We start from the raw sequence: 25,910 nt of genomic DNA on the forward strand, positions 1-25,910 counted from the left end.
TTGGACCCCCGCCCTCCTGCGGTCCCGCCCCCGGCCGCGTGCTGATTGGCCGCGCGAAGGCAACCGTCGGCGTTTGAAACTCGGGCGCGTCGGCGGCCATCAAGGGCTGGAAGCGCGGCAGCGGCAGCGGCAGCAGCCAGGCTTGCCCCCGGCGCGGAGCAGACGCAGACCCAGACCTCTCCTTCCTGGCGGCGGCGGCGCGGGCTCAGAGCCCGGCAACGGGCGGGCAGGCAGGTAGACGAGCGGCTACACGGCGCGGGGAGGCTGGGGTCCTGGGGACGCGAGGCCGTCCCGCCCCGCCCCCGGCCCTCGCCCTACGCCCTGGCCGCAGCTTTCCCTGGGAAGCGTCCCCAAGACTCCTCCCCGGGCCGCCGGGGCCCGTCCCGCGCCCTGTCATGGGACCCGGCCCTAGACCGACCACCGGGCTGGGCCCCCTGGACGGTGGCCGGGGGCGGCTAGGGCTGGGCCGAGCCCGACAGCGGAGCGGGCGCCCTGAGGTGCTTTGCTCTCTTCGACCCTCTCCTGCCTCTCGGCCGCCCATCCTGGCTCTTTGTTGGCTCCCAGTTAGCGGACCCTCTTGTGGTTCTTTGGTCCCTTCCGGCCTCCGTCCTGGGGCCAACTCCATTTGGGCCACCTGCGGCGGACACCTGGGCCCCGAGCACTTCCCCGCACCTGCTGCGCCGCTCCATCTTACCCCGCGCCGCATCCAACTTGTGCACCAGAGTAGCGTCAAAGCACCAGCCTGGGGCCGGTCCCTTCTCTGCCCAGAGCCCCTCCTGGGGCTCCATAGTCGGTAAAGGCCCCTCCTGACCAAGGCTCGGTCTGCTGCTCTCCCGCGCTCCTCCAGGCCGCCGGAATGCTTCCTCCGAGTCACTTTCTCCCTGAGTTCCAGGCTTGCGTGTCCCCCAGCGATCCAGCTGCCCTTCCCCTGCCCTGTACCCAGTTAATCAGGCCAAAAACCTAAGCGTCGTCTCTTAAGTCCCATATATGCCAGTGGCCAGGCCCGGGTCTGGTCTGGCCTCTACTCCTCGGGCTGCCGAAGCATGTGATTTCCCTGCTTTCTTCCTGCCCTTATTTCCCTACCCACACACAGCACCACAGTGGGCTTCTCAAGCTGCAGCACGGACCTGCCCGGGCTGCCCCTCTCTCTTCTCCAGGACCCTCCCCAACTTTGCTCTTCTTCAAATCAAAGCCTCCCCAGGTCCCCCCATCACCACCAGGTGCCCGTGGGGTTCCTGCCCAGGTCGACACTCGGTTCTCTCTGGCAGCCTTTCTGCCTAGTCATTCCCTAGACTGGGAACGCTGTAGACAGAAAGGGTGGCAAGTGTGTGGGTGACTGGTGTGAGGACCTGGGCCGCCCTGGAACCTGGGACTGACTGGAGGCCCTGATATGGAAGCTCCTTGGCACCTGCTGCTCAGCTCTGGACTTCCCTTGTTCCCACACTGTCTCCCAGCTCCTCCTCTGGGCCTTCACCCCCAGCCTGGTCTTGTCTAGCCCTGTGGGAGAAAGCAGACCAGAGCCGCTGTCCTGCTTTTCTGCCCTCTGCTGCCCGGTCCTGCCTCAGGCCACCCGCAAAGGCCTGTGGGGAGACCGCGGCTTCCTCTGGCTCTTCTGGGTTTCTTAGAGGCCAGGGCTTTCCTGTCTCCTGACTTCTGCCTGACGTAGTAATACAGCAGTAGAGATCATGCAATCTTGGTTTTTCTTTCTCACCATCTTAGCCTGAAGGCCCTTTAGCTGTTGGTCCCAGGAGGCAGCAGTGCTGCCCATGGCTCCCTGGGCCAGGCTGGAGAGTGAGTGTCTGAAGCAGGATGAGGACTCAATCGGAGGCTTTCTCTGCCCCACTTGGCAGAGGACATGTGTGGGAGGTGTGAGCTCCAGAGCGATGAGCACACCTGTGCCGGAAGGGGTCGTGCTCCCTGCGGCAGCTGTCATGTCTGTGTCAGGACAACGTGGTTGTGTTGCCCTCACACTGACACAAACATGTTCTGCTTTTCCAGAATGAGTCTGCAGGTCTTAAACGACAAAAATGTCAGCAGTGAAAAAAGTACAGAAAATTGCGACTTCCTGTTTTCCCCACCAGAAGTTACCGGAAGATCATCTGTTCTTCGTGTGTCACAGAAAGAAAATGTGCCACCCAAGAATGTGGCCAAAGCTATGAAGGCAAGTGTGACCTCTACAGTGTGTGGCTAGCCAAGTTGCCCTAGGGCCTGCTTTCCTGGTGATCTCTGAGCTGCAGGACACTGCTGGTGTGGCTGTAACAGCTTGAACTAATGAATGGGTGCTCTCCTCCTCTCTCCACAACAGGTGACTTTTCAGACACCTCTGCGGGATCCACAGACGCACAAGATTCTGAGTCCTAGCATGGCCAGCAAACTTGAGGCTCCTTTGGCTCAGTGTGACACCCTTGGACTGGAAAACTGTCACCCGGTGTGGACGCAGAAAGAGAAGTAAGTGTTCATGCTACTGGACATGCTGGAGCTTCATGCTCTCTGTGCGATGGCTCTTGCAGAAACATGATGTCCTGTTCCGTCAGGCCTTGGCTGGATTTTTTTTTTTTTGAGATGGAGTCTTGCTCTGTTGCACATGCTGGAGTGCAGTGGCACTATGTCCACTTACTGTAACCTCTACCCACCCTGGGTTCATGCCATTCTCCTGCCTCAGCCTCACTGAGTAGCTGGGACTACAGGCGCCCGCCACCACGCCCGGCTAATTTTTTTGTATTTTTTTAGTAGAGACGGAGTTTCACCGTGTTAGTGAGGATGGTCTCGAACTCCTGACCTTGTGATCCACCCACCTCAGCTTCCCAAAGTGCTGGAATTACAAGTGTGAGCCACCGCACCTGGCCGGCCTTGGCTGGATTTCTCCTGAAATCTGCACTGAATGTATGCAGCATGTGGCCAGTTCACTAACAGAAAAGTCGATCATCAGATACTTGGATAACTTCATACTTCACTCCCCCGCACCCCCGAGATGGAGTTTTGCTCTTGTTGCCCAGGCTGGAGTGCAGTGACACGATCTCTGCTCACTGCAACCTCCGCCTCCCATGTTCAAGCGATTCTCCCACCCCGACCTCCCCAGTAGCTGGGATTACAGGTGCCCACCAACACCTGGCTAATTTTTGTATTTTTAGCAGAGATGGGGTTTCTCCATGTTGGCCAGGCTGGTCTCGAACTCCTGACCTCAGGTGGTCCACCTGCCTCAGGCTCCCAAAGTGCTGGGATTACAGGCATGAGCCACCGCACCCAGCCCGTACTTCACATTTTTGCTGTGCCTTTGCCAACCAATTGGCCTCGATCTTTGCTTCTCTAATTTGATGAAATGTCTTGGCCCCATCTCCAGGAAGGCAATCCATAGTTTCATTTATCTTGAATTCCGCCCACTCTATTAGGACTTGGAAAGAGCAGATAGACTTGTAGGCAAAGAAACCATGTTGTGTGATCCACCCCTCAGAGTGTGCATGGTTGGAGGCCTCTGTCAGGCACTGGGTGTTGGGTTAGGCTTGGCATTGGCAGTCTGCTGGCCGACCTGATGCTTAACTGCAAGCGGATGGCAAGGCAGTGTCTGTCTTTGCCTAGAAAGGGAGGACCCTGGAAGCAGCTCTTTACTCTGCGGCTGAACTAATCTGTCTGGGCACCTGGGAACACCTCATCTGCATCCAGGGTGGGAAGGGACCCCAGAGGCGTGATTTTCTGCTGCTTTTTGCTGATGTAACTGTTGTTGCTGTTTTGAGATAGGGTCTCGCTTTGGCACCCAGGGTGGAGTGCCATGGTGCCATCACAGCTCACCGCAACTTTCACCTCCTGGACTCAAGCAGTCCTCCCACCTTGGCCTCCTTAGTAGCTGGGACTACAGTTGTGAGCCACCATGCCCAGCCAATTTTTTTTTTTTTTCTTTTTTTTTAGACGGAGTTTTTCTTGTTGCCCAGGCTGGAGTGCAATGGCGCAATCTCAGCTCACCACAACCTCTACCTCCCGGGTTCAAATGATGCTCCTGCCTCAGCCTCCCGAGTAACTGGGATTACAGGCGTGCGCTACCACGCCTGGCTAATTTTTTGTATTTTTAGTAGAGACAGGGTTTCTCCATGTTGGTCAGGCTGGTCTCAAACTCCCGACCTCAAATGATCTGCCCGCCTCGGCCTTCCAAAGTGCTGGGATTACAGGCATGAGCCACCATGCCTGACTAGCCCAAAACTTTTAAACAGATTTTAGGTGTGCAAAGAAAAGCATAAGGAACACAATACCACTAATGCTTCTCAATCCCTGAGATAAAATGTCACCAGTAAGTGCAGGCAGCATTTCCTATGTCCTTCTCTGGGCCCTGGGCCTGTCTCCCCTCTACCCCTCCAGCCTGAATTTGCAGTTCTTGCCATATCTGCTTGCTACTTTTCAAGTTTGTTTTTTGCTCCTTTTGAAATTTGGTCAAAGGAAGTGAGAGTGAATCAGACATTGGTTTACAACAACCCCAAGCAGGAGGGGAGAACCAGCAGCAGAGAAGTCGTCTCCCAGCTGCCATGGGTGTAATCTGTCCCAGAGCCACAGATCCCCTTGCCTCTCCCCTATGCCTCCAGGGCCACCCAGCAGCCTCCATAGGGCAGAGGGTATAAAGGAGCTAGGAGAGGCTTGGGAGGGTGGCCCTGAGGGGCTCCAGCTAGAGTGACTCTGAGCTTGCGGCTTGGGCTTGTGGCTGCCATCTCCTTTCTGGAACTCTGCTGAGGCCCAGGTGGTGGTCGCTGTGGTGCTCCCACGTCAGTGGGATGAGACCAAGAGCAGCCGCTGTGTGCAGCTGCCCACATACCATTCCGAGGACAGCTGAGTAGCCGCCTGTGAGGGGAACGCCACCCCGAGGTGGCAGCTGGGCAGCAGAGGAGTTGTGAACAGTCCTACAGGTCCCTAACCCTCAGTTTCTCAGTTTTGACATCTTCAAACTTAGAGAAGAGTTGGAAGAGAAGGGCAGGTAACAGGCCCCTTATCTGAGGCACTGGCACATGACCCTGCGTCTTCTGAGGGACCTGAAGGCCGGGGAACAAGTGATGCAGCGTTCGTGCTCTCTGTGTTGTAGTGGAGCCCCAGCCATCCCAACAGCTGCCTCTTCTGTCAGGGGCCCTGTGCCCTGCAGTCCCACATTTTGAGCAGGGAGTGTCCTGGGAATGGTGGGTCCCTGGGAAGGTGTTCTCTGCACCCATGGCGCTCCACCGTAGCAGGTGGGTGCTGCGCCAGTGTGGCCACAATCCAGGGAGGTGTTGCAGACGCCACTCAGGCCCTTCTGTGCCTGAAGGTGGGATTGTGCACCTCAACCTTGTCCTTCAGTGAAGGCTGTGACTGTCCCTGGCCACAGCAGTGCCAGTTCCCTACTTGAAGGGGAAAGCAGATCCAGGCAGAAAACCTTTGTTTACCACGCCCCTGCTGGCTGTCTGGGGCCTGCACGTCCCCAGGGCTGATCTGGGGCATGTCGGGGGTGGGGGAGAAAAAGTGTCCTTAAGCCAGAGGACAGTGTTGACTGAGCTTTCTTATTTTGCTTGTAGCTGATGTTTTCACACAGACTAAAGTGTCATCGGAATGCTGTCAGGTCCCTTAATGTTAGAATTCAGCGTCATTAAGATGGTGCACACCCTTCGGTGATTAGGAGAAACAAAGGCGGAAATAGTGATCTTTTAACTTACAGGCCCACAGCAGGCTGGAGGCCACACAGAGAACTGGGGCCAGGCCCTGGAGCACAGGCAGGGGACAGCTGAGAGGGTGGCAGCCAGCCTCGTCTATCGGGGAGTAGGGTGGGGTCACTGTATGCTGGCGGGCAGGTGCTTGAATGGATTTTTTACAGGAAGTGGTGGATGTTGGGCGCCATGGCTCCTGCCTGTAATCCTAGCACTTTGGGATGCCGAGGTGGGTGGATCACCTAAGCTCAGGAGTTCTAGACCAGCCTGGTCAACATGGTGAAAACTTGTCTCTACTAAAAATACAAAGCAAAATTAGCTGGGCGTGGTGGCAGGCACCTGTAATCCCAGCTACTTGGGAGGCTGAGGCAGGAGAATAGCTTGAACCCCAGAGGCAGAGGTTGCAGTGAGCCGAGATCATGCCATTGTACTCTAGCCTTGGCAACAGAGCAAAAATTCATCTCAAAAAATAAATAAATAAAAATAAAGAAAGTGGCCGGGCGCGGTGGCTCACGCCTGTAATCCCAGCACTTTGGGAGGCCGAGGCGGGCGGATCACAGGGTCAGGAGATCGAGACCACAGTGAAATCCCGTCTCTACTAAAAATACAAAAAAAAATTAGCCGGGCACGGTGGCGGGCGCCTGTAGTCCCAGCTACTCAGGAGGCTGAGGCAGGAGAATGGCATGAACCCGGGAGGCAGAGCTTGCAGTGAGCCGAGATCGCGCCACTGCACTCCAGTCTGGGCGACAGAGCTAGACTACGTCTCAAAAAAAAATAAAATAAAGAAAGTGGTGGGAAATTGAGGAGCCCAGTCTACCAGGTGGGAGAGATGCCTCCAAGCTTCTTTCTCTGGCATCAGCTTGAGGCATTTGGGTGTGGTGTCCCACTTCTGACCCCCCAGGCAGCAGCCTGTGCTGCGTCCTTGCTGTGGTGCCTGGGTGCAGACTTTGTGCATGATGACAAGTGCTGTTTGGGTGGCAGAGGCTGCTGGAGGACTCTGGGTCCGGCACTTGCCAAAGTGCATGATGCGCACAATAAAACAGGCAAGCAGCCCAAAGGCACCGCTGCAACTTGGAACCCCCCAAGAAGTGGAGCGGAGGGGAGGGTCAGCGAGGACGTCATGTGGCTGTGTCCATCTGTTCCACAGGGAGCTGGTCCCTGGGAGGACAGGAAGGAACCACATTGAGGAACTAGGGTGGGGGGTAGAGAACGGGAAGCCGTGCCAAGGGTGACTCAGCCCTGCTTCTGGTGTGAGAGAGTTAAACCTGTGTTGAGAATGGATGCCGACGCCACCTAACCTCACAAGTACTCGCTGCTTCACGTTGACTAAGTCTGTTTTAAAAGCCAACAGCTCATCAAGGAAGTAGATGCCAAAACTACTCATGGAATTCTACAGAAACCAGCGGAGGCTGACACTGACCTGGGGGATGCAAGCCCAGCCTTTGGGAGTGGCAGCTCCAGCGAGCCTGGCCCGGGTGCCCTGGCTGACCTGGACTGCTCAAGCTCTTCCCAGAGCCCAGGAAGTTCTGAGAACCAAATGATGTCTCCAGAAAAAGTGTCTGGCAGCCCTGAGCAAGCCTTGGAGGAAACTATTAGTTCCTATTCCTTAGACAGAAAGAAGACACCCACCTCTGAGACCCTAGAAGACCCTTCCAGGACAGAGCCCCAGCGCAAAGCAGAGACTCCGCACAGAGCCAAGGGAGAACGCCGGCACGGCGGGGTCTCTGCTCCCACAGCAGTGGCCACTTCGCCTCCTAGTGCGATCTCTGAGGAAGCCTGCGGAGGAGCACCCCTGGGGGGTCTGCCTGGTGAGGCCGTGGCCTGCCCTGTGGGTATGGGCACCCCCGTGCCAGCAGATGACACTCAGGCCCTTCCCTGTTCACACACCTCTGGTCCTGAGAGCACAGCCCCAACCAGCCACCTGGTGACTGGCAGGGCCATGACCCTGAGTCCTCAGGAAGAAGCAGCTGTGTGCCAAATGCCCAGCTCCTCGAGGAGCGGACCCACAAAACTAGAATTTGATTTATCTGATGGCGCCACCAGCAAAAGGGCACCCCCACCAAGGAGACTGGGAGAGAGATCCGGCCTCAAGCCTCCCTTGAGGAGAGCAGCAGCGAGGCAGCAGGAGGTGGAGGAGGACCCCGCCATGCCAGCTTCTCGGGGCTCTTACCACCTTGACTGGGACAAACTGGATGACCCAAACTTCAACCCGTTCAGAGGTGGCACCCTGTCTGGTCGCAGAGAGGCCCAGCCCCCAGAAAGCCCTGAGACCGGGCTGGGCCGGCCAGTGTCTGAACAGCTGAGTGCTGGGCCCGCCACGGAAGAGCCAGGCACCTGTCTGAGCCAGTAAGTGTGGGGATGGGGTGGGTAGTGTGGTGTGGGGCAGCTGCCCCGCAGTGTATGTGGTCAAGGACCCAGAGGTGTCATCAGATACTCCTTTGAGGCCAGGTGGGCTCCCCCGAGAAGGGGCCTCTGGGCAAAAACGGCTCAGGTGGATCCCAGCTGAGGGTCCTTGGCCCTGCCTTGGCACCATGCATCTCTTTTGTGCTCCCAGCCTAAGGAGGGATCCAATAAGGGTGAGCTTAGGCCAGAAGCCAAATGCGGCCAACCTTGGGCAGGACCCTGTCCCCCAGTCATGTCCCTCCTCAGGTGAACTTGACTTGGGTATGTAACTCCAAAAGCCAGGCAAAGCCTGTTACTGCCTGGGGTGGCGTCCACTGCTTGCTGGAGTCTTGACCGTGGGTCTGCTGCCTCCTGGCTGAATAGTCTTAGATTGCATCCCCTAGAGTTGCTCAGAGGGAGATGGTCCTGCCTGTAGGGTCCAACCCTACTGAGTCTGTGGGTTTTTTCTCGTGTGGAGACGAGAGATCATAGAAATAAAGACACAGGGAAAAGAGATAGAAGAAAAGACAGCTGGGCCCGGGGGACCATGACCACCAAGGCATGGAGACTGTAGTGGCCCCGAATGCCTGGCTGCGCTGTGATGTATTGGATACAAGGCAAGGGGACAGGGTAAGGAGTGTGAGCCATCTCCAGTGATAGGTAAGGTCGCGTGAGTCACATGTCCACCAGGCCTTTCCCTGTTTGGCAGCCGAGTTGGTGGGGGAGAGAGAGAGAGGATAGCTTAACGCCATTATTTTTTCTTTTTTTTTTTTTTTTGAGACGGAGTCTTGCTCTGCCACCCAGGCTGGAGTGCAGTGGCCGGATATCAGCTCACTGCAAGCTCCGCCTCCCGGGTTTACGCCATTCTCCTGCCTCAGCCTCCCGAGTAGCTGGGACGACAGGCGCCCGCCACCTCGCCCGGCTAGTTGTTTTTTTTTTTGTATTTTTTAGTAGAGACGGGGTTTCACCGTGTTAGCCAGGATGGTCTCGATCTCCTGACCTCGTGATCCACCCGTCTCGGCCTCCCAAAGTGCTGGGATTACAGGCTTGAGCCACCGCGCCCGGCCTATTTTTTCTATGCATTTCAAAGACTTTAGTACTTTCACTAATTCTGCTACTGTTCTCTAGAAGGCGTACAGAGCGGAACATGAACGTGAAACAGGAGCATGGCCGCTGAAGCACAGCATCACAGGGAGGACGAGGCCTCCAGATGGCTGTGGACAGGCCTGACTCATGTCAGGCCTTTCATAATAGGTGGCGGAGCAGAGTCTTCTCTAACTCCCCCAGGGAAAGGGAGACTCCCTTTCTCAGTCTGCTGAGTAACAGGTGCCTTCCCAGGCACTGGTGTTACCGCTAGACCAAGGAGCTCTCTAGTGGCCCTGTCCGGGCGTGACAGAGGGCTCACACTTGTCTTCTGGTCACTCCTCATCGTGTCCCTTCAGCTCCTATCTCTGTATGGCCTGGTTTTTCCTAGGTTATAATTGTAGAACAGAGATTATTATAATATTGGAATAAAGAGTAATGCTACAAATTAATGGTTAATGATATTCATACGTAATCATATCTATAATCTATTTCTAGCATAATATCTTATTCTATATATTTATTATACTGGAACAGCTTGTGCCCTCAGTCTCTTGCCTTGGCACCGCGGGTGGCTTGCTGCCCACACCTGCCCCAGCCTCCACCCCTGAAGCCTTTTGTCAGTTTCACAGTGAAAGGAATGTGCTCATCCTTGTGGTCCCTTGGGCTGCGTTGTGCTGACTTTAGAGCTCCCAGCCTGCTTCTCCCAGAGCTGGCAGGCAAGGTGTGTGTGTTCCTGCTGGATGAGGTTGGTGAGGCTGCTTTGTGGCCAGGTCGCTTGGGGCAGCCACATGCCTGGTGCACTCTACCTGGATGTTCATGTCGCCGGCACAGCAGTACAGGGAAAGGCAGTGGCAGCTCAGTGCTGGAGCAGGGGACGCCGGGATTATGGGGTGTGGGGCATGGACCTTCTGCTGACTCTGTCTCCCCAGGCAGCTGCATTCAGCCTCAGCGGAGGACACACCTGTGGTACAGTTGACAGCTGAGACCCCAAGAGCAGAGAGCAAGGTAAGGGGTGCCTGTGTGGGTGCCTGTGCTCCCGGCCTGGTTGTGTAGAAGAGCAGCAGGCAGTGGAAGCCCCCAGTGATCTTGGGTGATGGGGTGGGATGTCCCACTCCCTCTCCCCCAAGTCTACTTCAACAAGGTTGTGGGGAGGCAAAGCTACACCCCAAGTACCTTGACTGCACTGCACAGGGTGACTCTGCCCGTTCCTCCAGGAGGGACCCTTGAACTCTGCCAGCATCTCGCTTCCCACAAGCTGTCCGGGCAGTGAGCCAGTACCCCCCCGTCAGCAGGGGCAGCCCGCCTTGGAGCTGAAAGAGGAGAGCTTCAGAGACCCCGCCGAGGGTATGTTGCCTGGCACAGATGTCACACGCAGTCTGCCTGGAGGGGGTCCCGTGAGCACTGGGGCAGCTTGATGCACCTGCGTCATCAGCAGGTGTTCATTCTGCAGGCTGTTCGGTCTTTTGACTTTGAATGACTCATGCACAAATTTCTGGTTTGCCAAAACTTAGACACTGTTAGGAGAACAGGGCTGCTACCTTTAACATAAAAGACTTCGAGAAATGGAAATTGTAGACTCAGGAAAATGAGCAGAAGAGGTGAACAAGGCAGGGCACGATGACATACAAATGCAGAGTCAACAACTGGGCACTCGATCATCAGAAATACTGCTGGAAACAACCTTCTTTTTTTTTTTTTGAGAGTCTCGCTCTGTCATCCAGGCTGGAATGCAGTGGCGCAATCTCGGTTCAATGCAACCTCCACTTCCCAGGTTCAAGATTCTCCTGCTCAGCCGCCCAAGTAGCTGGGATTACAAGCATGTGCCTCCATGTCCAGCTAATTTTTGTACTTTTAGTAGAGATGGGGTTTCACCATGTTGGCCAGGCTGGTCTCAAACTCCTGACCTCAAGTGATCCACCTGCCTCGGCCTCCCAAAGTGCTGGGATTGCAAGCATAAGCCACCACACCCGGTCCAAAACCCTGTGATAATGAAATGTGAAGCCTAAACCTTAGACACCAGGCTGCAGTTAAATATGGTTTGTCCGTAAGATTGGAAGGTGGAACAGTTCTTAAAGTGCATTTGGTGTAGGAATTGATGGCTGAGTTGTTCTAAAGGACACAGAGCTACCTGGGTAAGATCTTAGTTTGGAGAATTGAAAGCCCGGGCACAGCAGACTGGAGTGGCATGTAGGGTTTGTCACTGACAGGATGGTTCTGGGCCTCCACCATGTGGGGATATCAGCTCAGCTGGGGTGGGCCTGTCACCCTCACACAGGATCCGTGGAATCACACAGCGTGGCCTTCTGTCTCCCGCATCTCCCTCGGGGAGGTGTGTTTTCGAGTCCTGGCCGTGCTGGAGCAGGCGTGGGTGCTCCTGTCCGCGTGGGTGCTCCTGTCCGCGTGGGTGCTCCTGTCCGCGTGGGTGCTCCTGTCCGCGTGGGTGCTCCTGTCCTTGCCGTGGTGGCTTGGCTTCAAGTCGTCTTGATCCATTTGTTCATGGATTTGCTGGTTTCTGCTTTTTCCCTGTCAGGAGTAGTACTGCCACAAATGTTCAGGTGTAAGTTCTATGTGGACGTATACTTCCATTTCTCCTGGATAGATACCTAGGAGTGGAGTCGCTGGTCACGGGAACTCTGCTCACCTTTTAGCTGCCAGGTGGCCTTCCAGAGTGGCTGGAGCATTTCCCATTCCCGCCAGCGGTTAGAGGAGAGCTCCGGTTTCTCCACATCCTCACCAGCACTGCCTGTCTGTCTTGTTGATCCTGGGCTTCCAGCGGTGGGAAGTGGATCTGGCTGTGGTTTTGATTTGCAGTTCCTGGGTGGCTCTTGAACAAGCGTCTTTTGTTTTTTTTTTTTTTGAAACGGAGTCTTGCTCTGTCGCCCAGTCTGGAGTGCAGTGGTGCAGTCTCGGCTCATTGCAAGCTCCACCTCCCGGGTTCAGGCCATTCTCCTGCCTCAGCCTCCCGAGTAGCTGGGACTACAGGCACCACGCCCAGCTAGTTTTTTGTATTTTTTTAGTGGAGACCAGGGGGCAGTTTCACCATGTTAGCCAGGATGGTCTCTTTCTCCCGACCTCATGATCCGCCTGCCTCAGCCTCCCAAAGTGCTGGAATTACAGGTGTGAGCCACCGCGCCCGGCCAATGAGCATCTTTGTGCCCACTGGATATCTTTGGCAAAGTGTCTGTTGAGATCCCTTGCCCATTGAGCCACTTATGTTTTTATTACTGAGTTTTAAGAGGTAAATCCCTTTCGTTCAAGAAGTGAAGGAAAGGAAAAAATAAAAAGTCCCTTATCAGATGATGTTTCAAAGTACTGGCTTTTGGCCAGGCACAGGGGCCCATACTTGTAATCTCAGCATTTTGCAAGGCCGAGGCAGGAGGATTGTTTGAGCCCTGTAGTTTGAGACTAACCTGAGCAACATGGCAAGACCTCATCTCTACGAAAAAAGATTTTTTTTTAATTACCTGGGCATGGTGGCATATACGTATAGTCTCAGCTGCTGGGGAAGCTGAGATAGGAGGCTCGCTTGAGCCAGGAGGTCAAGGCTGCAGTGAGCCATGATTGCACTACTGCACTCCAGTCTGGGCGACAGACAGCGAGACCCTATCTGAAGGAAAGAAAAAAAAAGGCAGAAATGAAAATGGACAACAAAGCTGGGCACGGTGGCTCACGCTTTTAATCCCAGCACTTTGGGAGGCTGAGGTGGGCGAATCACCGGAGATGAAGAGTTCAAGACTAGCCTGGCCAATGTGGTGAAACCTCGTCTCTACTAAAAATACAAAAATTAGCTGGGTGTGTTGGCACGTGCCTGTAATCCCAGCTACTCAGGAGGCTGAGGCAGAAGAATCACTTGAACCCAGGAAGCGGAGGTTGCAGTGAGCCAAGATTGCGCCACTGCACTCCACCGGGGCAACAGAGCGAGACTCTATCTCAAAAAAAAAAAAGAAAACTGAAAGGCCATAGCAGAGAAGGACCTACAAGTCTTTGCTAGACTAAATAATCGGCAACAGTTTTTTAGTTTAATTGAGAAAAGGAGAAAATGAGCAAATACTACTAGGCATGAAGAGAGGGACAAAGCTAGAGATGCTTCAGCCTGGATCTCAGCCAGATCGCGACCCTGTCTTAAAGGACCGGTTTGGTTTGTTTTTTTTCCGAGACTGAGTCTTGCTCTGTCACCCAGGCTGGAGTGCAGTGGCATGATCTCAGCTCATTGCAACCTCTGCCTCCCGGGTTCAAGCGATTCTCCTGCCTCAGCTTCCCGAGTAGCTGGAATTACAGGCTCATGCCACTAGGCCCAGCTAATTTTTATATTTTTAGTAGAGACAGGGTTTCCCCATGTTGGCCAGGCTGGTCTCAAACTTCTGACTTCAGGTGATCCACCTGCCTTGGCCTCCCACAGTGCTGGGATTACAGATGTGAGCTACTGTGCTCAGCCACAGTTTAAGACTTTTATAGTTTTAAAGGCCGAGACCAGAGGAGCACTTGAAGTCAGGAGTTCAAGACCAGCCCTGGCAGCATAGCGAGACTCCTCCTCTACCAAAAAAAAAAAAAATGATAGGGCCGGGCACGGTGGCTCAAGCCTGTAATCCCAGCACTTTGGGAGGCCAAGGTGGGCGGATCACAGGTCAGGAGATCAAGACCACCCTGGCTAACACGGTGAAACCCCGTCTCTACTAAAAATACAAAAAACTAGCCGGGCGAGGTGGCGGGCACCTGTAGTCCCAGCTACTCGGGAGGCTGAGGCAGGAGAATGGTGTGAACCCGGGAGGCGGAGCTTGCAGTGAGCTGAGATCCGGCCACTGCACTCCAGCTTGGGCGACAGAGAGAGACTCCGTCTCAAAAAAAAAAAAAAAAAAAAAAAATGATAGTTTTAACTCTCACAGTTAGGGTTTTGATCCATTTTGAGTTGATCTTAGTATATGGTATGAGGCACCTTTCCTTTTTTCTTTTTTTGAAACAGAGTTTTCCCTCTATTGCCTAGGTTGGAGTGCAGTGGCATAATCTCAGCTCACTGCAGCCTCCACCTCCCAGGCGCAAGCAGTTCTCCTGCCTCAGCCTCCCTGTAATAGGCGTGCACCACCGTACCTAGCTAATTTTTGTATTTTTTGTAGAGACAAGGTTTTGCCCGTTGGACTCCTGAGCTCAAGTAATCCACTTGCTTTAGCATTCACCCTTAGTTTTAACCATAAGTTATATTATCAAAAAATAAAAGACTTGTTTAGTGTAATTTTAAAGACTAATAGTTCTCAACCAGAGCAGTTTTGCCCCTGCCTTCCCCCAGATGTTTGTGGTTGTCTCATCTGGGGGTGCTGCTGGCAGGGAGTGGGTGGAGGCCGGGGATGCTGCTCAGCACCCTGCGGTGCCCAGGAGACTCCTGCCACAGAGAGCAGTCAGGCCTCGGGCATCAACACCTGCAAGGTAGGAAATCCTGCTGTGCCACAGAGGGCCTCGGCCCCAGGTCTCCATGAGACACTGCTGGCTGGAATGATCCCGCCCCACTGAGTGCTGAGGGAGACACCAGCCCGCGGCCCTTAGGGCCCTGGTGAGGGGCAGTGGCGGTGGCATGACTCACTCCCTCTCAGTTCTAGGCACGGGCGCAGAGGTGGATTACCTGGAGCAGTTTGGAACTTCCTCGGTAGGTACCAGGCACTTACGCGAAGCCTCACCTGCAGTGTCCGCGAGCAACCGTGGCAGGTCTTTACCCCAGGGCGCCCCTTGGTGCCCACGTCCCCCCAGCTGCACACAGCCCCAGGCATCATGGCGGGTTCTGAATCCAGGGCCCCCTCTGCAGCACCTCCTCTAAGTGGCGTCCTGGGGTAGGGCTCTAGGGCTCTCTACCTGGCGCTTAGCCCAGAATGAAACCCTGACATGCTGTGCTGCTGGGAATGGTGGTGCCTCGGGCAGGGTTGCGGGTGCCCAGCGGTGGGAGTGTGTGTGTGACCTCCCTGGCCCTTAGCCCGCCTGTGTGTGTTTGGACGGCAGTCAGACCTGACCCCTTGCCCTCTTGTCCCCAGTTTAAGGAGTCGGCCTTGAGGAAGCAGTCCTTATACCTCAAGTTCGACCCCCTGCTGAGGGACAGTCCTCGTAGACCAGTGCCCGTGGCCATTGAGACCAGCAGGTATGCGCGCCAGCCCTCCCCCACGCGTGAAGCCTTGAGTGTGGGAAGACGGGAGGCTGTTCCTAGGTGTGTGTCTGCACAGAGGCTTCTAGACCAGGGGGAGATGATCTGAACTAGAAAGGAGTTGTTGGGAGGGGTGGTCAGGGCAGCAAGCCCAGAGCAGTCTTGTGTGGCTGGCAGGAGCAACGGCAGCCTACCCTCCAGTCACAGGGCTGCTGCCTTGCTGGTTATAGCCACCGTTCTAGGTGGATTAAAGATCTAAACTTAAATCTTTTAAAAGTAGTTTCTCTAAAACAGGTCAGCAAGCCAGATACGGTGGCTCACGCCTGTAATCCCAGCACTTTGGGAGGCTGAGGTGGATTGCCTCAGCTCAGGAGTTTGCCACCAGCCTGGGCAACATACTGAAACCCTGTCTCTACTAAAATACAACAATAAGCGAGGCATGGCAGCATGCACCTGTAGTCTCCGCTACTTGGGAGGCTGAGGCAGAATAATTGCTTGAACCCAGGAGGCGGAGGTTGCAGTGAGCTGAGATTGCGCCACTGCACTCCAACCTGGGCGACAGAGAAAGACTCCATCTCCAAAAAAAAAAAAAACCCCGGCCGGGCACGGTGGCTCAAGCCTGTAATCCCAGCACTTTGGGAGGCTGAGAGGGGTGGATCACAAGGTCAGAAGATCGAGACGATCCTGGCTAATACAGTGAAACCCTGTCTCTACTAAAAAACACAAAAAAACTAGCCAGGCGAGGTGGCAGGTGCCTGTAGTCCCAGCTACTTGGGAGGCCGAGGCAGGAGAATGGCGTAAACCCAGGAGGCGGAGCTTGCAGTGAGCCGAGATCTGGCCACTGCACTCCAGCCTGGGTGACAGAGCGAGACTCCGTCTCACCAAAAAAAAAAAAAAAAAAAAAAACAGAGGTCAGCAAACTATCACCTGTGGGCCAGACTTGGCCGCTGCCTGTTTGTGTAAATAAAGTTTTATTGTCACAGAGCCATGCCCATTCCTTTGCAAACTGGCAACTTTCACACTATAAGGGCAGAACTGAGTAGTGTGACAGAGGCTGTGTAGCTTTCGAATCCCAACACATGGCCGGGCACAGTGGCTCACGCCTGTAATTGCGCCCTTTGGGAGGCCCTGGTGGGTGGATCACTGGAGGTCAGGAGTTCGAGACCAGCCTGGCTAACGTAGTGAAACCCCATCTCTAATGAAAATACAAAAATTAGCCAGGCGAGGTGGTGGGCACCTGTAATCCCAGCTACTTGAGAAGCTGAGGAAGGAGAATCCCTTGAGCCTAGGAGGCAGAGGCTGTGGTGAGCCGAGATCGTGCCACTTGACTCCAATCTGGGGGACAGAGTGAGACCCTGTCTCAAAAGAAGGAAAAAAAAAAAAAAAAAGTGAGCCTCTGAGCTGCGAGCAGCCCCCTGATGAGGCAGCACCAGCTCCACTCAGCCTGCAGTGGGTCACGAAGTGTCACCGTGCTCTCCAGAAGGACGGGCAGCCACATGGGACAGGCAGGTGAGGGAAGGGGGCATGGGGCAGCAGAGAGGCCAGGCCTGCTGGATGCGGGTCTGCATTTTCTACCACGACCCTGACTTGAGCGGTTTTAAACTAAAAAGCAAAGAGCCTGGTTAGCTTGTCCACATGGTCCTCTGTGTCCTGCTCAATACTGGGAGGAGCTGAGTGACTGAGGCCGCCTCTGCTTGGTGACAGCATGCACGGTGCAAAGGAGCCTTCCTCAGAAAGTCCGCGGGAGGCCAGGCTTGTGGAGCTCGATTTCCTGGGAGCACTGGACATTCTTGTAAGTCCTTCAGTCCTTCTTGAACTGTCTTGTCTGGTCTGCGGAAAGGAGTTGTTGTAAGGCTCTATGTTTTCTGTTCCTGGGGGTCTGAAGCCTTTGGCTCCATCAGGGGCATGGGGCCACGGTGCTGTCGCAGGTCCCTCGCCACGCTGTCTGAGCCTCTTGGCCTGCGTGGGCCTTTCCTCCCCCACGCCAGGTCACAGGCAAGAGGAGGCAAGGGCAAAATGGGTTCCTGGTTCATCCCCATCTCCTGCAGGTGCCAGGCCCACCTCCAGGTGTCCCCGCACCTGGGGGCCCACCCCTGTCCACCGGGCCTATAGTGGACCTGCTCCAGTACAGCCAGAAGGACCTGGATGCAGCGGTAAGGACGAAGGTAGTGGCTATTCCACAGAACCTGCAGGCCACTCTGGGGCTTGGCCAACAGTGGGCACGGGTGGGGTCCCAACAGCCTGACCAGCCATCCCTGCCATCCCTGTCCTTGCTGGTCAGGGTGGAATTGCAGAGAGCTGCCAGCCCCTGGCCTGTCACTGCTGCCTAGGTTGCTGAGGGTCCAGGCTTCCACCCAGTGTCCCCGCAGTCAGCTGCCCACCAGCAGCTTCCCCAGGACTCTGTGGCCTGGGTGCAATGTTCACCTCCGGCGGCCTTGGCGGCAGTGAGTTTGGTTCTCGCTGATGGAAACCCAAGTGGTGCCCCTTTCCTGCTGCCCTCCCACAAGTCCAGACACATCTCCTGGCAGGTTAGGAAGCTCCATCTTCACCCGCCCCACATCTGAGGTCCCCTGCCTTGTCTCCCTCCGTCCTCACTGCACGTGCCAGGCTTCAGCCTGTTCGAACTCCAGGCCTAAAGTGTCCATAAGAGAGCTGTAGGCACGCAAAGGGGCTGGGTGTCTGCAGGCACCACTGTGAGCTACTGCCACCAGACAGTCCCCAGGGAGGTGGGGACAGGGTGGCTCCAGAGGCCGGCTGGCAGGGCTGGGTTCAAGCCCCGACATCCACACCAGTGTTGCTCACAGTGGCCCCAACTGCGATGTGATGTGGCCCTGACTCAGTTCCCCAACAACCCCCTCCCTGTGTCAGAGCCCATGCGAGGAACCCAGTAGCAGGGCTGGGGACCACAGCGTGGCCAGCCCCCCCCTCTGTAGGCCTGGACTCCGGGGGCAGGTGGCCCCTACATGTAATTTATGTTAGAAATGCAAAATGCTTGTTCCCTGGTGCCACAAAGAATGAGCACTCGAATATAACTACTTTTCTCAGCAAGGCAGTTTTTATTTTCTGCAGAAAGGGTGCCCCTCGCAGATGGAACAGTGGCAAGAGCACACTTGAACAAGGGAGGGGAAGGGGTTCTCATTCCTGATGTAGGTAGCCCCTTCTGCTGTAGTGAGCGGAGATCGCGCCACTGCACTCCAACCTGGGCAACAGAGCAAGACTCCGTGTCAAAAAAAAAAAAAAGAAAAGATCTGAACATACTAACATACTGATTCTTTGAAGAGAAACTTGGGGTTCACTATATTTAACACTTAGGACCGCTGGTGTCTGCCACTGGGCTGCAGGGGTGGGTGCAGGGATACACACCTGTTGGGTGCCTGCTGGTTCCACCCAGGATCACAGCCCGCAGCCCCACGCCTCCTGCCCCCAGCAGTCGAGCGCATGTGGAGCAGGCAGCCTTGGCCTCAACGGGTTTCCCAGGGTCCCACTAGAAGCGCTACATGGAACTGTGGCTCTGGGACGTAGCTCCAAGGACCTCGGGTGTCCCCATCCTGTGGGGAGGTCTTGGGAGAGTCAGTCTGGCCTGCCTGCCTGCTGACTTGGGTGTGGCCCGAGCAGGTAAAGGCTACACAGGAGGAGAACCGGGAGCTGAGGAGCAGGTGTGAGGAGCTCCACGGGAAGAACCTGGAGCTGGGGTAAGGAGGCTCCGCTCCCTGTCCTCCCCATCCCTGTCCTCTGCATCCCTGTCCCCATCCACATCCCCACCTGGCCTGGGACCACTGGCCACCCGAGGCCATGGCTGTGTGTCTGCTCTCCTCCCACAGGAAAATCATGGACAGGTTTGAAGAGGTCGTGTACCAGGCCATGGGTGAGTTCCCAGGCCGCCGAGGGCACCCACCTCCAGGAGGAGCTGCCTATGCCCCACCGTGGCCCTGGCCCTGCCCCGTACTCTGCCTAGGGCCGCACCCTCCTGAGGCCCCTCTTCCTAACACACGAGTCACCTCAACATGGGCCCAGCCGTGGAACCGCTGAGGCAGGTTGTGGGGAATTGGTGGTAGTGAGGCTGGTGGCTCCCACAGAGCCAGCACTTGTCAGGCCCCAACGTTGTGCAGATGCTGAGCTAGCAGTGGGGCTGTGGTGGGAGCAGAGCCTGTCCCGCATGGCCTGCCCCACTCCACCCTGCCCTCACCATGTGGCTGTGTCTAGCAGCAGCTTCTGTAGGTGTCTGGCAGGACGGGAACACCAGGCCTCACCTGGCCTCCCAAAAGCTTGGGCTCCTAGAGGTGCTACGGTGGGGATCTGTCTTAGGCTGAGTGTCAGCTGGGGACAGGTGACTGCCTGGCCCTTGCAGTCCCTGCAGGACCACCACGACAGCACGACCCACAGCCTGGAGTTCGCCATACCGGCTCCCAGGCCTCACCCTGGACTCTAGGATGTTGGGCGCCACCTCTCTTCGGGGACCTCTGTTGCTGGGCCCTGGCCCAGGCTCCAGTTCTCTATGGATCTGATGTGGAGGAAACAGCTGTTTTCTGGGCCTTGCTTCCGGCCTAGGAAGACCCGGGTGGAGGGGCTCATTGCCCTGCTGAGGTTCACACCCACTGTCCACCTCTCCTCCTGGCACTCAAGCACCTTGCCTCACTCCTTGGGCTGTCTCTGGCACCCAGCGTCTCGGTTGCCTCCTCATCCTGAACGTTTGTTTTTCTTTTCTCAAGAGGAAGTTCAGAAACAGAAGGAACTTGCCAAAGCTGAAATCCAGAAAGTTCTAAAAGAAAAAGACCAACTTACTACAGACCTGAATTCCATGGAGAAGTCCTTCTCCGAACTCTTCAAGCGTTTTGAGAAACAGAAGGAGGTGATCGAGGGCTACCGCAAGGTATGTCCCCACCGCCCCGGTGTCCTCACCTCGGAGGCTGATGGACTCATGGTCCAAGCCAGCGGGGCTACAAGCTGCTGTTTGCACCTTGGTCCTTGGCCAAGCCTCCCCTTGCCATGGGGGCGTGGGATGACCTGTGAATGAGACAGGGTGCAGGAGTCACAGCCGGTTTGCGAGGCAGCTGAGGGTGGTGGGAGGCAGAGTGAGCTCTGCTGTTATGTGAAAGACGACTCGGCTATGATCAAACACCTGTGAGATTTGAGACAGTGCTGGTGCAGTGGGGCCTGGAGCACTTCGGAAAGGGCGTCAAGCCTGGGCTGTCTAAGCGCTTGGGTCCCAAGGGTTGGGGACCCAGAGCATGCAGTATCCAAGGCAGGAGGCCCACAGAAAGGTGGTCACGGCTATGCAAGGTCACCCTGGCGTCCTCCTGGCCATAGGGCGCTAAGCGCCCTCCACCTTCTGTGCTGGGCAAGGCCCATGTGCTTGCTGGAAGGAGGGGTGTCTGGACCATCCATCTGCCCGGAGCAGGCCTGGAAGGGACCTGCGAGGCCGCCAGAGGGTTCTGCCCACAGCAGTAGTGTTGGAGCGGAGGTGCTCAGTGTCTCCTGTAGAGGTGCAGCTGGAAGAGGGGCTGTCACCATTGGTGCAAGGGGTTGGGGACACCAGATGGGTCCCCTGGGAGTCAGACTAAACTAGAACAGTGGCCCTTGCAGTCCTGAAGTCAGGTAGGTGTCAGTGGCTGGGGCCCAGCTGCCTAAGAGAAGCAAGCCTGAATACTCTATGGAAGAAGGTATCTTAACGCTTTAAATTGCTGCTACAGAGTTTTAAATTAGTGTCTGGCACAGAATAACCAAGTGTGAAAGGAACAGGAAACATGAGTGAAAATCTGACCTGTTAATAGAATGAGGCATGGTGATATACGCCTGTGGTCCCAGCTACTCGGGAGGCTGAGGTGGGAGGATCGTTTGAGTCTGGGAGGTCGAGGCTGCAGTGAGCCACAATTGTATCACTGCACTCCAGCCTGGGCAATAGACCAAGACCCCCATCTCTAAAATTTAAAAAAAAAAAAAAAGAAAACTGTTGATAGACCCACAGAAGCCCCAGACGTTGGAGGTGGCACCAGCAGGTAGTGCCCCAGATCTGTAGGGAGCAGATGGGAAGGGCCTTGCGGCAGCAGAGTGCAATAGTCTGGCCCAGTACAGACGCTTGGAGAGGCTGCTGACTTGAGGACAGAGTGGCTTTGCTGACCTTCCCTCAGGTTGGGCTGTGGTGTGAGCAGCTGCCTTGGCCTTGCCTCTCCTCGGGGCGGGCCTGTGCCTCAGCTCCCACTGGCCACCTCTCCCCACTTTCTCATGGAGGCTTCTTTGCACATCTAATCCCATCTCAGAGGACCCAGTGCAGAGTTTAAAGTAATTGCCTTCTGTGTTCAAAAGAGTATTACTGGCCGGGCGCGGTGGCTCAAGCCTGTAATCCCAGCACTTTGGGAGGCCGAGACGGGTGGATCACGAGGTCAGGAGATCGAGACCATCCTGGTCTACACGGTGAAACCCCGTCTCTACTAAAAAATACAAAAAACTAGCCGGGCGAGATGGCGGGCGCCTGTAGTCCCAGCTACTCGGGAGGCTGAGGCAGGAGAATGGCGTGAACCCGGGAGGCGGAGCTTGCAGTGAGCTGAGATCCGGCCACTGCACTCCAGCCTGGGCGACAGAGCGACTCCGTCTCAAAAAAAAAAAAAAGAGTATTGCTTCAGTAGAGACCTTGAAACTAGAAAAGAATCCCCTTTGGGAGGCCAAGACAGGCAGATGACGTGAGGTCAGGAGTTCGAGACTAGCCTGGCCAACATGGTGAAACCCCGTCTCCTAAAAATACAAACATTGGGCTGGGCAAGGTGGCTCATGCCTGTATTCCCAGCACTTTGGGAGGCCAAGGCAGGTGGATCACCTGTCAGGAGTTCAAGACCAGCCTGACCAATATGGTGAAACCTCATCTATACTAAAAATACAAAAATTAGCTAGGTAGGCATGGTGGCATTCACCTGTAGTCTAAGCTACTCAGGAGGCTGAGGCAGGAGAATCACTTGAACCTGGGAGGCAGAGATTGCAGTGAGCCGATACCGCACCATTGCACTCCAGCCTGGGCAACAGAGCAAGACTCCATCTCAAAAAAAAAAAAATTAGTGGGGCATGGTGGTGCAGGCCTGTAGTCCCAGCTCCTCAGGAGGTTGAGGCATGATCATCACTTGCACCCGGTAGGCGGAGGTTGCAGTGACCCAAGATTGCGCCACTGCACTCCAGCCTGGGCCACAGAACGAGACTGTCTCTAAAAAACAAAAACTACGGAAAAACCAGGCCGGCTTATGCCTGTAATCCCAGCACTTTGGGAGGCCAAGGCAGGAGGATCACGAGGTCAGGAATTCAAGACCATCCTGGCCAACATGGTGAAACCCTGTCTGTACTGAAAATACAAAAATTAGCTGGGCATGGTGGCAGGCACCTGTAGCCCCAGCTACTCGGGAGACTGAGGCAGGAGAATTGGGAGGTGGAGGCTGCAGTGAGCCGAGATCACGCCATCGCACTCCAGGCTGGCGATAGAGCGAGACTCAGTCTCAAAAAAAAAAAAAAAAAAAACTAGAAAAGAACCAAATGGGCCGGGCGCGGTGGCTCAAGCCTGTAATCCAGCAACTTGGGAGGCCGAGACGGGCAGATCACGAGGTCAGGAGATCGAGACCATCCTGGCTAACAGTGAAACCCCGTCTCTACTAAAAAAAAAATGCAAAAAACTAGCCGGGCGAGGTGGCGGCACCTGTAGTCCCAGCTACTTCGGAGGCTGAGGCAGGAGAATGGCATGAACCTGGGAGGCGGAGCTTGCAGTGAGCTGAGATCCGGCCACTGCACTCCAGCCTGGGCGACAGAGCAAGACTCCGTCTCAACAAAAAAAAAAAAAAAAAAAAAAGAACCAAATGGAAATTTATAACAGGTTCACAGTTAACAAAGTTAGCAGTTCAGAGGGTACAGGTCAAATGAGGGAAGCAGGGTGAGCTGGGAGCCAATGTGCGGACGGCAGCCCCCAGAGCCAGAGGGAGAGACGCCGCTGTGGCGGGAGGCTTGACCTGTGTAGACGTGAGAGCTTTCAGCTGCCGCCTCCCAGACAGACGCAGTTGGGAATTTTCCACAGCAGAGAAACACAGGGCTGTGGGTTTCCAGGAGGTGTGACCTCCGCAGGACATTGTGAGCTGCATGCTGGGTGGGTGCTCCTGGGATACAGGGCTGCAGCAGAGGAGTGGGGATGGCTGGGCTGTGAGGCTGCTGGGGGCACTGCAGGAAGAGGGCAGGTGGGCTGAGCCTTCCCCAAGCAGAGGCCACTCGGGGGCCCAGGAGCCCCTCAGTTGGGGCTTCTCAGTCACTGAGCGGAAGGTGCCCCCAGAGCTGTGGGGAGCAGGCAGGTCTGGGTAACCCTGTGGCTCCTGCTGGCCTCCCTTGCCTGTTCCCAAAGCACCGGGTCCACCTCCAGAGGGGGAGGGGCTGGGCTGTCAGTGGTCCCAGGTGCATCCCACTTTCCAGCAGCACTTGGTGCCAGCAGAAGCTACAGGTGTGGCAGGAGCGGATGCAGCCATGAGGGCACCAGGTTGAGGCCTGGCGTCTCAGACGGTGGAGAGCCAGGGCTGTCCTGAACCTCCAGAGGGGGTGAGCTGGGAACTTGTGTGGAGGGGCTTTTTCCACAAGGAAAACGGGAGGTACTGCCTCATGACTGATGCCCCAGATAGCCTTGAGGGTCTGCAGGTCCCCAGTCACCAAGCCTGGGTACTCTCCAGCAGATGGCATGGTACCCACAGCTAATGCCTGCCCCTTCCTAGAACGAAGAGTCACTGAAGAAGTGTGTGGAGGATTACCTGGCGAGGATCACCCAGGAAGGCCAGAGGTACCAAGCCCTGAAGGCCCATGCGGAGGAGAAGCTGCAGCTGTAAGTGCTGGGCGAGGCCCCCACCCTGGAGGGAGAGTCTGAGCACCTGGGCCCCAGCTCAGCCTCTGCCCTGCCCCTACCCGTCCAGGGCAAATGAGGAGATCGCCCAAGTCCGAAGCAAGGCCCAGGCGGAGGCGTTGGCCCTCCAGGCCAGCTTGAGGAAGGAGCAGATGCGGATCCAGTCGCTGGAGAAGACAGTGGAGCAGAAGGTGGGTGCGGGAAGCCCAGCTCACGGGCCGGCTGACAGCACCTTCTAGAAGGCCCTTGGGCCTGCCACTCCCTCCAGGCAGGGAGAAGCCCCCGCAACTCATCTTCCTCCTCCAGACTAAAGAGAACGAGGAGCTGACCAGGATCTGCGACGACCTCATCTCCAAGATGGAGAAGATCTGACCTCCCGGGAGCCGCTGTCCCGCCCCTGCTCCCGCCCGTCGTCTTGTCTGATTCTCTTAGGTGTCGTGTTCTTTTTTCTGTCTTGTCTTCAACTTTTTTTTTTTTTTTTTTTTTTTAACTAGATTGCTTTGAAAAGATGACTAAATAAAAGTTTCCTTTCAGTTTAAACCCTGAAGCCGCTCTGGTCTTGCTGAAGCAAAGGCTTCCCAGCTCTGGCCTGAGGCTGAGCCCATCTGCAGGCGCTGTCCCTTTCCCTCAGAGCTGGCCATTTGGTCCCTGCCCCAGGCTCAGGCTGCCCTGCTGAGGGCAGGGACAGCCAGTGACTGGAGGAAGCTCAGGTCTGCCCAGTCTACCCCGGCCACCTCGGGTTGGCTACGTGGTTGTGGCCTCAGGTACACACATCGAAGTCCAGATTGACTCAAGTTGTTGTTGTTTGAGATGGAGTCTTGCTCTGTAGCCGAGACTGGACTACAGTGGCACGATTTTGGCTCTCTGCAAGCTCCGCCTCCCGGGTTCACGCCATTCTTCAGCCTCCCGAGTAGCTGGGACTACATGCACCCGCCACCACGCCTGGCTAATTTTTTGTGTTTTTAGTAGAGATGGGGAAGTTTTCATAGAAAACAAAAACCATGAACAGCCAGGCGTGCGTGCTGGTGGCTCTGATTCTGGTGCCGACCTGGTGAGCCTGCAACCTCAGCTACCTGAGCGCTCACCTAGGTGTGGGTGTGGAGGGAGGCCACTGCAGGTGCAGCTGCTCAGCCCCCGTCATCCTCAGGGGCATGGAGGCTTCAGAGCAAAACAGGTTTCCCTGCAGAAGTTCTGTCTCCACATGGCAGGGCTTCCTTCCCAACCCTCACCCCACAGCCCCGTCCTGCGGATCTCCAACTCGGACAGGCACACCGGAGCCCAGGGCAGTGCCAGGAGCCCTCCTGCGAGGCAGAGGCTCGGCCCAGCTGGGCCATCCCAGGAGCCCTGGGCACCAAGTTGAGAGATGCTGGTCACTGGGTTCAACCATGGCACCTAGGACCCCAGCACCAGCCAGAGGGCCAGGGTCTCCTGAGGGGCTGGGCAGGACCAAGGGTTGATGCTGTAACCTGTTCCCAGGGGTCGCTGCTGCTGTGCGCAGATCACGCCAAACAGAAGAGCCGTTTTCTCCCATCAGTGCAGAGTGGGGCTCCCCACATAGGGAGGGACCCAGATGACTGAGATCCGGCCGCAGTCAACTGGCCCCAGTCGTGTCTGAGCCTGGGGGTTGCAGTCCCAGGACCTGCTTCCAAGGCTCTGCAAGTCTGTGCCTTACCCTGGTGAGCAGCACCCCAGTACTGGCCCTCAGGTGGGTGCAACAACACCGCCAGCTGCCGCCAGGGGTCACTGCCGCCGTGGGCCACGCAGGGACTGGACCAAGTGGGTGACACCCTGAAGGGGCGGGGCTGCGGTGCCAAGAAGCTGC

The 25,910-nt window shown here is 56.0% G+C and overlaps 1 protein-coding gene across 4 annotated transcripts; it reads left to right on the forward strand.

Moving 5' to 3' along the window:
* The first annotated feature begins 52 nt into the window (after positions 1-52).
* TACC3 (transforming acidic coiled-coil containing protein 3) lies at positions 53-24,628 on the forward strand. Of its 4 annotated transcripts, none has more exons than XM_033213445.1 (16): positions 53-234; positions 1,999-2,161; positions 2,306-2,448; positions 6,996-7,997; positions 10,049-10,124; positions 10,334-10,463; positions 14,702-14,754; positions 15,134-15,237; positions 16,945-17,032; positions 17,289-17,405; positions 18,856-18,932; positions 19,062-19,105; positions 19,950-20,110; positions 23,964-24,070; positions 24,159-24,279; positions 24,395-24,628. In XM_033213445.1, the coding sequence occupies exons 2-16, from the start codon at positions 2,000-2,002 to the stop codon at positions 24,458-24,460; spliced, it is 2,451 nt and encodes an 816-aa protein (XP_033069336.1). In that variant the 5' UTR covers positions 53-234; position 1,999; the 3' UTR covers positions 24,461-24,628. The 4 variants fall into 4 exon arrangements, with proteins under 4 accessions (XP_033069336.1, XP_033069339.1, XP_033069338.1 ...); XM_033213448.1 differs by having other exon boundaries at positions 17,289-17,393; XM_033213447.1 differs by having other exon boundaries at positions 53-230.
* The last annotated feature ends 1,282 nt before the right edge of the window (positions 24,629-25,910 follow it).

The sequence above is a fragment of the Trachypithecus francoisi genome, unplaced genomic scaffold, assembly GCF_009764315.1.
Source record: "Trachypithecus francoisi isolate TF-2019V2 unplaced genomic scaffold, Tfra_2.0 Lachesis_group1, whole genome shotgun sequence".
NCBI classification, from domain to species: domain Eukaryota; kingdom Metazoa; phylum Chordata; class Mammalia; order Primates; family Cercopithecidae; genus Trachypithecus; species Trachypithecus francoisi.

What these genes read in the sequence shown, in the direction of transcription:
- TACC3 (XM_033213445.1), top strand. Translation starts at nt 2,000, where the DNA reads ATGAGTCTGCAGGTCTTAAACGACAAAAATGTCAGCAGTGAAAAAAGT. An exon ending in ATGTGGCCAAAGCTATGAAG is followed by an intron (nt 2,162 to 2,305) that starts GCAAGTGTGACC and finishes TCTCCACAACAG; the next exon opens with GTGACTTTTCAGACACCTCT. An exon ending in AGCAGTTTGGAACTTCCTCG is followed by an intron (nt 14,755 to 15,133) that starts GTAGGTACCAGG and finishes TCTTGTCCCCAG; the next exon opens with TTTAAGGAGTCGGCCTTGAG.